The following is a 14,813-nucleotide window of genomic DNA, read 5'->3' on the forward strand; positions in this document are numbered from 1 at the left end:
CCTGCCCAAACCTCCATCTAAGACACCTCTGTCCACCTAGCTGCTTGGCCAAAAACCCCGGGAGTCCTTGTCCCTGCTCCTCTCATCCTTCATATCCAGTCCCTGTGCACTTCCTGCGATCCTGATTCCAGAACAGATTTGGAGTCTTTTGCTGTTCATCACTTTACTCCATGTCCCCCAATGCAGGTCACTGTATTCCTTTTGCTGGATTTGCAGGGCCCTCCTCACCCACTGGGCTCTCTGCTTTTACTCCTGTCCTTCAGGGTCTCTGTTCTGCATAGCAACAGAGGAATCCTATCAGACCATCAGATCATGTCCCAGCACATGCCCAAGTGACCTGTGGGTGGTAGTGTGGCACAGCCATCACACTGCAGAAGCCCTCCAGTGCTGACCGATCTCACTTAGGTGAATCTGAAATCTTTCATGGTACCGCAGGGTCTGGCTCTCTCCTGTCTCCCTAGCCTGACGCTCCTGACGCTCCCTTGTTCCCTTGCCCCAGGCTTACAGGCCCTTACTGTTCCCTACACACACAAACAAGCACCCACCTCAGGATCTTTTTACCTGCCCTTCACTCTGCCTCAGGTGCTCTTCCCTGAGCATCTCCACAGCCTCCTCCCGCTCTGAGGGTTCTATTCTAGTGTCCTCCCTTCTGAAGGCGTTCCGTGGCCACTGTCTGAAGTAGCAGCTCTCACCCTATGTCAGTCAGTTTTTCATCACTGTGACCAAAATACCCAACAAGATAACTTAGAGGAAGAGAAGTTTATTTGGGTCTCAAATTTTCAGAGGTTCAGTCCACGGTCAGCCAACTCCATTGCTCTGGACCTGAGGTGAGGCAGAACATCATGGCAGCAGGGCACAGTGGAAGGAAGGTCCTCAGCACATGGCAGCCAGGAACGGAGAGAGCACAGAGAGCCAGTGAGAAAATATAATCCCCAGGGCACATCCCCAGTGAGCTGCTTCCTCCGGCCCCACTCCCCACACAGTTGCTACCCAGTATTCCACTCAAATTGATCCATCAAATGGATTAACCCATTGATGAGGTTACAGCTCTCATAAACTAATCATTCCACCTCTGAACATTGCTGCATTGGGTATCATATTTACACCACCATGAGCTTCTCAGGGGGACACTTAATATCCAAACTATAACAGCCCCTTCGCTTAACCCCTTGCCCTGCTTTGCTTTCCTTAGCGCCAGCACACCTAACAGTACTTTATAGATCGTTGTTTCTTTTGAGATTCTTTCTCCCTTGCTGGCAGGTGAACTTCAAGCAGACACTTCACCTTATTGCTATATTCCTAGTGTTCAGCACAGTGTCCTGCCCAGCGTGGTAAACCAGTAAATGTCCACGGAATTACTGGGGGGACTACCTGAGGAAAACTTGGGCTGAGGAAGGATGAATAGGGCTGGCGAGGTGAAGGGAAAAGAGAGCAGCCCAGGAGTACATGCCCAAGTGACCTGTGGGTGGTGGTGTAACACAGCCATCACACTGCAAAAGCCAGTGTGGCTGGGGCACATAGAAGAGAAGCAGTGAGGTTCGCAGGGGTCACCAGGAGAAGTCAGAGAAAGGGTGTGGGCCTCCAGCTTCTGGGAACAGTGGGAAGCCACTGCAGGGATTTAACCAGGGGACTGCTGTGATGAAGTTGGCATTTAAACACATTCCATCACAGCCTTACTTGAGAGCAGAGGGCCAGTCCCTGCCCTCGCAGATGAGCACATCATTCCCTCGCAGTTAGACCATCACAGTAGCAAATTCAGCAAGGATACAGCAAGTGTGGAGGAACATGACATAGCCAAGGCGCAGACTTAACACATGACACTTGAGTTTAGAACATTTGACAGAGAATATGTCCTGTTTCACCTGACAGTAAGGTGGCCAGGATGCGGCTATCAGGGCCTGCTGTCCCAACCTCCCACCACAGTTATCAGGAGGAGTTATCAGTGGAGTGGACATGGAGAGTGGGGCAGGGCACCCAGATACTTTGCAGCTAGCATGATCATGGTGGCTGTAATGGCTCCTGGGATTTGGGGGCCGGGAGAGGAGATATGGAAGAGCAAGTACTGCAGCTCCAATAGCTCTCAGGTTTCTGTGCCTTGGGCTCCCCATCCATGCAGGACCACTCTGCAAGACTCTGGACACAAAATGATAATTGCCTGTTTCCAGATAATGCAGTCACGGGCACACGCCTCTAGACTCCTTTGGGAGGTACAGGATGGGGCTTGGAGTCCCACCCTTTTTTCTCACAGCCATAGAAAATAGGAGTGCCCTGATTTTGTCTGAGGTTTCTTCCCAACTGTCCCCCGACTCCAGGGGTATGAGACCAACCTCCAGAAGAGAAGCTGGGACTCTATATATAGTTTCCTTGTGGCCACAGACATCCTAACTTCCTGTTTCTTTTTGTATTTCTGCCTCAGATATTCTCCCAGGAGTACATCAACCTCTTGCTGTCCATGTATTTCTTCGTGCTGGGAATCCTGGCGTTGTCCCACACCATCAGGTCAGAAGGCATCTCTGCAGCATATGAAGCAGCTTTCACAGGAGCCAGAACAGGGTTTTGGATATGAACATGACCTTTGGTGTCATTCAGAGCCGGGTTTGGCCCAAAAACCCAAGGGAATCTTTCCCTTATGTCACTAAAGGTGACCTAGGACTAGAGCTGTAACATGTCTGGGCTACAGTGTCTTTATAGGGACCTATAAAAGTAACCGTGGATGTTTCCCACTGCCACTGTTGTGGGAAGGTTGTTTGTGAGCAGTAACATCCTGGTGTTGTCAGAGTACTGAGATGAGTAACGCCAGGTGCTGTGGCCTGCCAAGCATCTTGAGGCGTTGTCTTTTTTCATGAGAGAAGCAGTATGGGGAAAGATTAGGGGGGCAAGCTCTGGAATCTGACTACCTGACTTTAAATCCAGACTCTGCCACTTAATAGCCCAATGACCTTGGCAAGTTATTTAATCTCTCTGGCCTCAATTTCCTCACCAGTGGGGTAGAAGATAATAACACCTTCCTTCTGGGGGTCATGTGGAAAGCTTTTAGCTTGGTTTCTCGTACTTAATATGTTCAATAACTGTTAACTTTGTTACTGTGTTAACGTACCAGAGAAATTGCATTTAGCTCTTTCTTTTAATCCTAGGTTAGTCAGGGAAACAGAGGCTCAGAGAGGTTAAGAACTTTGCTCTGTCCAGGTGTGGTGAAGCACACTTGGAATCCAAGTGACTCAGGAGGGTGAAGAAGGACTAGAGATACAGCTCAGTGGTAAAGCACCACTGGGTTCAATCCCAGTACCAGGAAAGGAAAAAAAAAAAAAAAAAAAAACTGTTCTGGTGATACAGCTGATAAGCAACAGCGCCAGGATTCAAACTCAGGTCTGTGTGGCCCCAGAACCCATCTTTCTGCCACCACCTCCCTGCTCATGACAGTTCTGTGGGTGAGTGATCTGAACCAGTGTTCTCAGGACAGGGAACTCCCATTGGCGTTCTCCCTGTGCAGGGCTAGCCTGTGCACTGCGGATCTGTGGCAGCCTTGTTCCACTCAACAAGTGGAACTTGTACAGCTTCAGGCTGAAAACCATTGGTAAGACTGAGCAGTGGCAGCAGACCAGGAAAAGTTCCCAGAAGAAAGGAAGTCAACTTGAACTAAGCTTTCAAGGGTAGGAGGACTGGAAGAGGTGCCAAAGAGAGACCAGGCCAGGAGCCAGAAGGACCATGCCTATTGAGGGTTCACTGTCAGGATGTTCCCAGAGTAGTCAAGAGAAAGAGCAGGGTCTGCCTCTGTAGACAGTGGACACCCAGCTGGGTGTGGCCTTACTCTCCAGGAATGCTGACAGGACAGTGGCGGTCAGAACGTAGGCTCCAGAGGCACCCTGGGACCAAGGCCTGGCTCTGCCAGCTTTGTGATTTTCTTAAGTTACTCAAGTCTCTGAGCATGAGTTTTTCTACCTATAAAATAGAGACCATAGACTGTCCTCACAGAGGTGCAGGAAGGATCAGAGTAGCCACTCTGCGTGTGGCTTGCCTAGGGCTCGGTGCCAGGCGGTACTCAGGGAGTAGAGAAGCTGGCCCAAGGTTACATAGCTGGTTCTTCAGCTATGGTTTTGAGACTGAAGTCAGTATTGTCTTTACTTCACTGACCCTTTACCCAAAAATTCTGCTTCTAGCCAACTCGGGAGATCTCTGGTCCCATTCCCCATCCTGAAAAACCAAGGTCCAGAGAACCTAGCAGTGTCAGGACAGACCTCTGTAGTCATGATGAACCTGGGGAACGGGTGGGAAGCCATCATTCCAGGCACAGGGTCCCCTTCTTTTCCACTGATGAAGACCCTCCTTGCAAGTCTAGCTCATCCCACCCTACCATCTGTAAAAGGCTTGACACCCCAGTTCTCCCCACAGCCCAACTACCACTACACAGAGAAGGAAGCCAATATATCTCGAAAGCCACTGCTAGACTGTGTGCTGAGGAATTATTTCACTTTATCTCAGCAGCCTGCAAGAAAGGTCATTTCTCTATCCAACTTCCCAAGCAGGGTGTTTAGAACCTTTATCGTTTTAACACCAAAGACATTTTTTTTTCGTTTAGAACAATAACTGAGAGACATTGTCCCAGATTTCTTACAGATTAGCCAAGAAACAATTGTTTCTCTGTCTTCTAACCAATTCACTATTGTTAGTGATGGATATTGTCAATAGAACAACCAACAGAGCCAGGTGCGGTGGCATATGCCTATAATCCCAGTTACTCAGGATGAGCATGAGGATTGCAAGTTTGAGGCTAGCCTCAGCAACTTAGCAAGATCCTATTTCAAAATTTAAAAGGGCTAGGGTATAGCTCAGTGGTAGAGTGCATGAAGCCCTGGATCCAATCCTCAGTACCACTAAAAAGAAAAGAAAAAAAACCATCAGCTTTGCTAAAACTGCACATTGTAAAATTTGTTAATGAACTAACAGAAAAATCATTTTCTTAATAAAACTTAGAGCAACAAAATTTGACCTGGAAAAATTAGATCTTGTTAAAATAACGGATGGCTGCGGGTAGAAGTGTGCTCACCATTCAGGGTCAGAACTGTCCACTGAAAAATCTGATAGGAACCAAAGACTGTCCAATGAATGAAAATGTTATTGTAAAATGTATATGGAAAAGAAATTAATCCAGTGAAATTTTTTTGAAAATAATTTTTAATAAAAAGGGGAAATACAATTAATCATATTTTTTAGAGAGTTGATACAAAGATTCAATTGACTGTTCTTCAATTAAGTTGAATTTTCTTAAATACTTTCCTCAAAGAAAGTCACATGAGCTTCCTCAGAACTCTCATTAGGTGCAGAAGTTCAAGACGGAAATGGAGCTCAGAATGGGGGTGTATGACCACCAGGATTTGCAGCTGATAAGAGCAGAGTTAGGTTTTGAGCTCTGGTCTGTCTGACTCCAAAGCCAATATTCTTTTCAGTTTGGGCAAAAATGAGGGAAAGGGAGGCTTAAGGAGGGCGGACCTGTGTTGTGCTGAGAGTTGGAAAGGAGAGGTCTGCGGAAAGACTGAGCAGAGCTAAGCCCCAAGCCATGGCAGCCCAAGCTGTGCTTCCTTCAGGATCCCTCCACCCTCTCAGGCCTCCAAGAACAAACCACAGCTCCCTGTCCTGGGGAAAGGCAGGGACCACAGCCTGCCTTCAGTCATCTGTAGTCACCAAAACTCAAGCCCTAGCCAAATCCCAGACATCCTCTTGGCAAGGGAATTTGGGCTTATTTCTTGTTACCGCTGACTGAGCTTATATCCCAAGCAGCTAACTCTGGGAGAACAGAAGGCCCAAATCTGCCACCCCAGGAGGAACAAGCCACATCATCAGTTTCACTAACCCTTACCTTCCACTCCCAGATAAGGGCACCAGGATGTGGTTTCTTAGCAGGAAGCAGTGACCTTTAGGTTTAATGTGAGCCATCAAAGACCAGAAAGAATCTGTGCCTTCTACGAAAGTGCATTCAGAGTTGTTCAGCAAGCATTTACCATGTGTCTCCAGACACCATGGCTAGCCCGGATGGGTCAGAAATGATAACCTGGGCCCCTACCCTCAAGTTTACAGACTCACACCAGCAAGATCATGTGATTTCCCTTGTGTTATATAGTACTTGGGATTGAACCCGGAGGATTCTACCACTAAGCTACATCCCAGCCCTTTTTATTTTTTTAAAATAAATCCTCTCAATCCTCCTGTCTTAATCACGAGTAGCTGGGATTATAGGCATGTGCCATCATGCCTGGCAGCCCATCTTTGCTCAGTAACAAAGACCTGAATCTAGGGGCCAGTGGTATTCCTCAATGGTAGAGCACTTGATTAGCATGAATCAGGTCCTGGATTCAATCCCCAGCATTCACTTAATTCTTTTAATATATCTATGAGAAAGTTATTGTTGTAGAGTTTCCAATGAGGAAAGAGAAGTTCACACTACTATTATGAGAACTGAGACTTGAATCTACGAAGTGTCACTCCAGCACCCGTGTTCTTAACCATCCCTACTCTCCTGGTTGACAAGTGGAGCACTAACCTCCCAAAGAAGAGGCCAGCAGCCCAAAGAAGAGGTGAAGGTCTTAGCTCCTCAGGTCACCTCCCTACCCACACCTACCACACACACCCTGATTTTAGACGTCCCCAAAAGCAATTTCTGCAAACTGAGCTGAAAGTAGCTTGTTAGTTGGGATTTGCCTTCCTCATTACCAACTTGATCTGATGTCACATGCTTTCAAGCTGAGGCTCTAGAAGAGTGCACCGAGACAGAAGTTCACAGTTCTTCAACATCCCTGCTGCAAGACCCAGGGCTGGGCTAAACCACTCATCTACCTGCTTTCTATCGTCACACAACCATTTGAGACAGGTGGTATTATGATCTTACGTACAGGTGAGGAGACTGAAGCCCAAGAAGACTCTGCCACTGGAGTGGTTCTTCCGGGACCACACGGCTGGTGTGTGACAAAGCAGGGTTCAGGCCTGGGTTGCCAAGGCTGGTAGCCGCTCCACAGTTTTACCAATCCCAAGACCAGGCTGGGCCAAGAGGCCTTTGTAGACTATCTTGCTCTGAAGATGGTGTGGAAAATAACATCTGTTCCCTGCCTGGCCAGGACGTGGGGCATGCTGGGTAATCATGAGGCCAGGCTGGTCTTGAGCAAGAGAGGCCTCATGGAAGAAGTGAATATGGGGGTAATCCTGCCCTGGGGGCTATGATTCATCTGGCTGATCAATTCCAGCTGTATTTGTAAAATTCAGCCTGTTGCTGGAAAGTAGAATAGCAAATTCTGGAGTGGGGTGGGGTGACTATCAGGTCATCCGACTTGGTAGGTCTAGAAAGGAGCCAGGAATGAGCTTCTTGACAAGGGGCTCTCATATAGGTGGTGTGGGGGCCAGACTTGGGAATCCCTGACTCATCCAAAAACTGTTTTACACAAAAGTCTGTCTGCTAAACTCTGTATCTGTGTGTGGTAAAATAAAGAGGCAATATAGAAGTTACTAAGAGTTCAGACACATAGGTTTGAATCTCGGCTCAGACATTGTCTCCCTGTGTGACCCTGGGCAAATTACCCTCTAAGAACTTGGGTTTTCTCATCTATAGAGTGAGAACAATAGCACCTACCTGGCAGGGCAGCTGTGAGGGTGCCAGGAGATAGAGCTTTAAATGGGTCTTGGTGGGGGTTATGAGAGCCGTGGTCGCCCATAGGGGCTGTGTTTGCCGACCAGCTTTGTCTTTCCTTCCAGCCCCTTCATGAATAAGTTTTTTCCAGCCAGCTTCCCAAATCGACAGTTTCAGCTGCTCTTCACACAGGGCTCTGGGGAAAACAAGGAAGGTCAGTGCCACCCACTTTCCCCTGTGGTATGTCTTGGGTGTCTTCCCTTCCACTCCCCTTTGTCTTTCCAATATTGGGTTCTTCAGTAATATAAGTGATGGAAGAGGCTGGCTCTGGAATCTCATGGCTTAGTTCATATCCCAGCTCTGCCACCACCTAGGCATGGGACTCTAGGTGAATGCCTTACCTCCCTGAGCACCGGGTGATTTTTGTTGGGGATTTTTTGTTTTGTTTTCCCCTGCCATTTATTAAGTAAAAATTATAATTTAGCACCTTCCTCATAGGCACAATTATTAGGAATAGGAGTAAATGAGTGGAAAGCACCCAGCACACTGCCTGGCTCACATAAGCACTCAGTAAAACTCCTCTGTTGGTGACCATTTTATAGGGTCTATTTTTAGTGTGATTAGGGTCACACCTAAAATTTTGGAAAAGGAGTTCCACAGTTTTTTGGGTTTTTTTGTTTTGTATGTTTGTTTGTTTTAATGAAAACCATGGGGACCTTAAGAGAGGCTGGGATTAACAGGTTATTTACAGCCTGGGTTCAAATACAGCAAGATCATCAATGGCTTAACCAAATGGAAGATCTCCCCCTTCTCTCTCTTTCTCGTCCCCCGTCCCCCGAAATTCTAAGCTTGCAGAAGGTATCACTCTCTTGGTGCCTAGCGTATCCTGCTTTGTCCCTAGAGCGCAGCGATGTTGTGATCCCTCTCTACATCTCTAGTGCATCTGTGCCAAATAAATGATCGATGGGGTTTTCTTTTAAAAAGCTAAGCTTGCCCCATAGAGTCTGTAGGGTCTCAAGCCCCATCTGTCTCAAGCTCTGCCATACTCAGTGGTGACCCCCCCGGGTCCGAGATGTCTACCATCAGTTCACACTGCAGCCAGAGGGAAGGACAGGCATCCCTGTCGTGGGCTCATTTAGCTACAGAGGGTGTTGGAGAAAGGTGGACAACATGACCTGAGCGGGTCAGCCTCATGTCCAGTTAGGAACCACCAGCCGCGCCCCTGGAGTCTTCCGGCCACCTGACCGGCTGCTCCGTCACTCCTTCCTGCCCACGCCCCGCCCTTTCCGCTGCCCCCACTGGAGTGGATCGCTAGTGGGAAGAACATCCGGCCGAGCGCTGACGTGGGGTTCAGAGCAGCGGAAGTAGTCCATTTTACGGGGCCGTAAAGCGCGGCCGGCTGACCCGTCTTCCGGTTAGCGACAACGGCCGCGACCGTCCGCACCGGCCTTCCTGGAGCACGGAGATCATCGGACACTGGCCGCATCTCATTTTTTCTCGTTGCTGCCCACCCCAGTCGGCACCACTTCCTTCGCCTTGGATCATGTTCAAGAAATTTGACGAAAAGGAAAATGTATCCAACTGCATCCAGTTGAAAACTTCAGTTATTAAGGGCATCAAGAACCAACTGATAGAACAATTTCCAGGTATCGAACCATGGCTTAATCAAATCATGCCGAAGAAAGATCCCGTCAAAATAGTCCGATGCCATGAGCATATGGAAATCCTTACGGTAAATGGAGAGTTACTATTTTTTAGACAAAGAAAAGGGCCTTTTTACCCAACCTTAAGATTACTTCACAAATACCCTTTCATCCTGCCACACCAGCAGGTTGATAAAGGAGCCATCAAATTTGTGCTCAGTGGCGCAAATATCATGTGCCCGGGTTTAACTTCTTCTGGCGCAAAGCTTTATCCCGCCGCAGAAGATACGATTGTTGCGGTCATGGCAGAAGGAAAACAGCACGCTCTGTGTGTCGGAGTCATGAAGATGTCTGCAGAAGATATCGAAAAAGTCAACAAAGGAATCGGCATTGAAAATATCCATTATTTAAATGATGGCCTGTGGCACATGAAGACATATAAATGAGCCTTAGAAGAAATCCACTCGTGCTAAATATGGATATTGTGTCGTATTTGTGTTTTGTGTCTGTGTGTGACAGCATGGTGACGATGCCTCTGTGGTTATGCTGAATAAGTTCAACAGATGCCTCAAAAACAAAAAAACTAGGGTGCTCTTACCACAGAGGAGAAAACAGAAATTGGGGGACAAGCAGCAATTTGCTGCACTTGAATCTGGAAGGAATGACTGCACCCTGAGACCCTGGCCAACCTCCACCACCTCTCTGGGCTTCCTCATTAGGAAGCTTGGAAGCAACTGAGAATGGGTCTGACATCAGGATGTCTACCGGGGGCTCCCCACAAGAGAGCAACAGGAACTCCCTCCTGCCTTTTCTGCAGTCCTCCATCTCTTTCCTTCTTCTTCCTCTGCTAGTGAATTAGGGGTGCCAATAACCTTGATTCCTTTGGTAGCAAAGTAGAGTCCAGAATGTACTAGGACCTTGCTAAAGACCAGTAACAGCTGGCATTGATCGAGTACCTGCTGTGTACCCCGCACTGTGCTAAGGACATTGTAAGGACAGACTCATTCCCATAGCAGCCCTATGAGGGAGGTGCTATTGCCTTTTTTCATAGATGAAGCTCAGAGAGGGAACTGCTTTTCCCTAAGGTTACCTAGCTACCAGTGGCAGAGCCTGTGCTTCCAGCACCAAGGACCACTTTCCACTGAACCTGTATTAAACCCGTACTCTCTCTGGGTATCTTTAACCTTCTCTAGAAAATTGGGGGACTAGGGGAAGCTCCAGTGAGCTCTCCTCATCATAATATTCTCACCAGTCTGGGGCAGCCTCCGCTGAGCCCCTGGGCCTGTGGGCCTCTGACAGTGCCCACAGCCATGCCCTCCTCAGTCCAGAGGCTGACATGTGGGAGGGACAGTACCGCCCTGGGTAGTGGACTTACCTGGCTTCTCTGCCCAGAGATCGTCAACTATGAGTTTGACACTAAGGACCTGGTGTGCCTGGGCCTGAGCAGCATCGTTGGTGTCTGGTACCTGCTGCGGAAGGTAAGTAGCTAGACCTGAGCAAAAAGGGAGGCTGGGTGATGGGGGCACAGTGATCTGGTCTCACCCCTTCCTTTCCCCAGCACTGGATTGCCAACAATCTTTTTGGCCTGGCCTTCTCCCTTAATGGGGTGGAACTTCTGCACCTGAACAACGTCAGCACCGGTTGCATCCTGCTGGGTGGACTCTTCATCTACGACGTCTTCTGGGTGAGTCAGCAGGGACACCGAGGATTTCCAGCTTTAACCTCCTACCTCCCTATTCCTCTGCCTCTCTGGCCCAAATGGCAGTTGTCTGATAAAATCAGTACCCCAGAGCTGGTCCTCTCAGGGGCAATCTGTAAGATCACACTCAGTGCCCAGGGACATTTACCCACCCTTATGGCCCTGGCAGAAGTATAACTTAATCCCACATCTCTGTAAAAAAGCAAGTTGAGGCTTAGGGATGTTCAGACAAGGGCAGTAGAATGGGTCCATCAAGGTCCCTGACCTAGAGGACAGGCCGGCTGTGCTCTGGCTGCACACCAGCCCTGGGCTTCAAGACTTACCACACTCACTCTATGAGGCCCCACTGAGGGACTGAGGTCAACCTGGCTCAAGCACACTTTCCCTGGACCCAGGTGGTCTCTTCTCCCATGGGGTGGGTTGTGCCCAGGGTTTTTATCTCTCAGAAGGGACAGAACCCTGAACAGACAGGCTACCTGGCTGGGGCAGTCACCTTTGAAGTAGTTCTTCTTTTTGTTGCTCAGAACCAGGATGAGTGGCCACCTTGCTCAACCTCAGATCTGCTCTGGGCCTGCCAGCCCCCTGTCCCTCTCTCCATACATGTCAGGCAGCAGCACATCCAAAAGTCCAAGGACAGCTGTTCTTTCCCATCTAGCCCCTCGCTTCCCTTCAGAGTCCTCTCTTCTCCCTCTAGGTGTTCGGTACCAATGTTATGGTGACTGTGGCCAAGTCATTTGAGGCGCCAATAAAATGTAAGTGATCAACCCCACAGTGGGGAACACACCCTGCCCTCCCCAGTTGGCTTATGGTCCCTGTTTTGGTCAATACTTCTTCCTTATCTCCTCCTCACATACCTCTTCCTCCTCCAAGATCTCATGGGTCTCTCCAGCCTGGTTTCCTTTTCTTCGTGAATTCTCTTGGCTGTGTTCATGAGTAGCTGCCTTCTGCCCAGGCCCTGACCTTGGGCTGCTTGGTAATGATGCAGTGTAGTGGTAAATGAGCAGGAGTGGGGAACAGACTGTTGGGGGGCAGACAGGGACTTTCCAGAACAGGAGACCTCCGTGCTGAGAACTGAGAGCAGTGTTCCCCATCTCACATCTTACACAGCCTTAGTTTTGTTCTTCAGCGTAACCATTGTTCATAAGTATTTCTCCCCAAATCCCCCTTTCAGCCTCCTTCATGTTTCACTGACCATTATTGGGATTTAGACAGACCCAAGTGAGGGTGAGGGCGGGTAGCCCAATGATAGAGCACTTGCCAAGCATGCACAAGACCCTGGATTTAATCCCCAACACAGCTAAAAAGAAAAGGGTCGGGGGAATCCCAACTATTAGCAGCGTTAAAGAAGGGGGAAATTTGGTTATACTACAGCAAGCCCAGGTCTAGGAAATGTCAGGGGTGGGTTAATGACCCTCAATGGAGTCACCAAGAGCCAGGGTTATTTTGGTTCACCCAACCCACCAATCTCCGTATGTCCACTTGTCACTTGGCTCAGTCCTTCATGGTCCCTAGATGGATGACAGTTTCTGGCATTGGCTTCTCACAGGCCACGTCCAGAGGCACAAAGGGGAAACCGTGTCCCATCAGGGAAGGGGTCTTTCTCCTCAAATCCCCCTTTCAGCCTCCTTCATGTTTTACTGACCAATATTGGGATTTGGACAGACCCAAGTCCAAATTGGGCTAGAAAGGGAGATAGGAAAAGCACGATTAGCGTGGAGTCTCAGCCCTAGACTAACCATAAATCTCCCTCCAGGGTCACGAGGCTCAAAGGGGGCCAGAACCAGTCAGACAAGATAGCAAGGATGGAGAAGATAGTATCAGGAAGGTGGTCAACATTCCCCAGGCCTGGTTTACTGTCCTCTCCAAGGCCAGGAGTCAAAGTATGACTTGGCAGCCTCCAGAACTAAGTTTATCAGGGAAGGGAGGACTATTCTCTAAAGTAAGGACACAGATACTAGGCAAACCACATGAAATTCATGCCCCACAAGCTACGATGGGGGAGCCCAGGGATGGGGGAGCCTGGTGAACCCAGCCAGGATGTCAGGAGTACCTTTCCTGGGTCGCAAAGAAGAAATGCTCATTTACCAAGGATTCAAGGGTAGCATGGGTATTTGAGAAGAGTCTACCACTTCAGCAAAGGGCTAGAAGCAGGAAAACGCATGGGACACCCTGGGAGCAAAGAACTACAGAGGCACAGAGGAAGTGCAGCAGAGTTCAGCAGGGCCACAAGGAAGGGACTGGAAAGAGGGAGACAGGCCAGATTTGGAGAAACCAAGATTTCCTGCCTAAGAATTTGACACTGCCCATTAAGCAGTAGACGAGCCATTGTAAGGCTCTGAACAGGGAAGTGACACTTTCATATTTAGTTTCTGGTGCTTGGAATCTGATTTTCTAGATTGGGGAGATCTGTTGTCTTAAAGTTTGTTGGTTTGTTTGTTTTTGCAGTACTGGGAATCAAACCCAGAGGTGCTCTACCACTGAGCTTCATCCAAAGCCCTTTTTATTTTTTATTTTGAGACAGGGTCTTGCTGAGTTTACCAGGCCAGCCTTGAACTTAACAATGCTCCTGCCTTAGCTTCCTAAATAGCTGGAATTATAAGCATGTACCACTGTACCTGGCCTAGATCTTGTCTTCTAGAAGTGAGGCTCAAGAGCTGAATGATTAAGAGCACAGATGCTGGTCAAGCATGATAGCACCTGTAGTACCAACTATTGCAGAGGCTGAAGCGGGAAAGTCACATTAGCCCAAGAGTTCAGGGCCAGCATGAGCAACACAGCAAGACCCCATCTTCAACAACAATAGCAAAGCACACATGCTACCCGGAAGGTGGTGCTGCTTGGGAGGCTGAGGCAGGACCAGGTGCAGTGATGCTGCTTGGGAGGCTGAGGCAAGAGGATCAAAGCCAGCCTCAGCAATGGCAAGGTGCTAAGCAACTCGATGAGACCCTGTCTCTAAATAAAATACAAAAGCCCAGCGCAGTGGTACACGCCTCTAATCCCAGAGGCTCGGGAGACTGAAGCAGGAGGATTGCTAGTTCAAAGCTAACCTCAGCAACTTAGTGAGGCCCTAAGCAATTCAGTGAGATCCTGTCTCCAAATAAAATATTTAAAAAGGGCTGGGGATGTGGCTTAGTGTTTAAGCACCCTGGGTACAATCCCCAGCACTAAAAATAAAATAAAATACAAAATAGGGCTGACAATGTAGCTCAGTGATCATGTCCTGGTACCAAAAAAAAAAAAAAAACAGCACATATGCTGAAGTCATACTAAATGGGTTCAAATCCCATTCAACAAGGGAGACATAGACAGGCAGGGGATATCTCTGCATTTTAGCAGGAGCCCCAGGGAACCTCCATGTGCATAGTGTTGCCCAGAGCTGAGTCGTGTAAACACCCCTAGACACAAAGAAAGGCAGGAATTCTGGAAACAGGGGCCTACATCTCTATGCATAGTCATACACCACATTCAAACCACCACCAGGAAGATACAAAATCGGGGACAGGTTAGTAGAAGACATGGCATAGCAGCCAGTACTGTGGTTCAGGTTATCTAACCCTCAGTACCACCCCATGGGAGTGCTTCCAAGTAAGAAAACTAAGGCAGCCGAGTAACCTGTGCAACAAGACAGCAGAGCCAGGCGCCGGTCCTAAAGCCCACTTGTAACCACTTCCCTGCTAACAGCTGCAGCAGGATTCTGAGTAAGGGACTTTAATCAAGGAATTTGCAGTGGCATGGCCTTTTCTCCCTTGGTACATAAAGAGTCCATAGCCCAGGTTCACACTGCTTCAGAACAAGTACCGCCATCTGTCCACACTCCTGTTGTCAGATGGAAAACCTATGGATGTCAGAACTGTGTGGT

At 48.6% G+C, this 14,813-nt stretch overlaps 2 protein-coding genes and 1 long non-coding RNA gene across 6 annotated transcripts in view; 2 read left to right on the top strand and 1 right to left on the bottom strand.

Moving 5' to 3' along the window:
• Hm13 (histocompatibility minor 13) overlaps positions 1 to 14,813 on the top strand; it is a 43,928-nt gene that overhangs the window by 12,470 nt on the left and 16,645 nt on the right. For all 3 annotated transcript variants that reach the window (XM_076851660.1, XM_076851659.1, XM_076851658.1), the window contains exons 3-7: positions 2,417 to 2,499; positions 7,738 to 7,826; positions 10,648 to 10,733; positions 10,814 to 10,939; positions 11,649 to 11,706. In XM_076851660.1, coding sequence (XP_076707775.1) covers positions 2,417 to 2,499; positions 7,738 to 7,826; positions 10,648 to 10,733; positions 10,814 to 10,939; positions 11,649 to 11,706 — 442 coding nt within the window. The remainder of the gene's footprint in view (positions 1 to 2,416; positions 2,500 to 7,737; positions 7,827 to 10,647; positions 10,734 to 10,813; positions 10,940 to 11,648; positions 11,707 to 14,813) is intronic.
• On the bottom strand, positions 755 to 8,872 carry LOC143395757 (uncharacterized). Of its 2 annotated transcripts, none has more exons than XR_013090806.2 (3): positions 8,693 to 8,872; positions 7,616 to 7,808; positions 755 to 822 (listed from the first exon to the last, which is right to left on the bottom strand). It is a non-coding gene; the product is annotated as an uncharacterized LOC143395757 (long non-coding RNA). The 2 variants fall into 2 exon arrangements; XR_013090805.2 differs by lacking the exon at positions 755 to 822 and adding an exon at positions 849 to 7,062.
• Positions 8,977 to 10,639, top strand: Mcts2 (MCTS family member 2). The gene has a single exon (XM_076851661.2). The coding sequence runs from the start codon at positions 9,156 to 9,158 to the stop codon at positions 9,699 to 9,701; it is 546 nt and encodes a 181-aa protein (XP_076707776.1). The 5' UTR covers positions 8,977 to 9,155; the 3' UTR covers positions 9,702 to 10,639.

This window comes from Callospermophilus lateralis, chromosome 3 (genome assembly GCF_048772815.1).
Source record: "Callospermophilus lateralis isolate mCalLat2 chromosome 3, mCalLat2.hap1, whole genome shotgun sequence".
NCBI lineage: Eukaryota > Metazoa > Chordata > Mammalia > Rodentia > Sciuridae > Callospermophilus > Callospermophilus lateralis.

What these genes read in the sequence shown, in the direction of transcription:
- Mcts2 (XM_076851661.2), top strand. Translation starts at nt 9,156, where the DNA reads ATGTTCAAGAAATTTGACGAAAAGGAAAATGTATCCAACTGCATCCAG.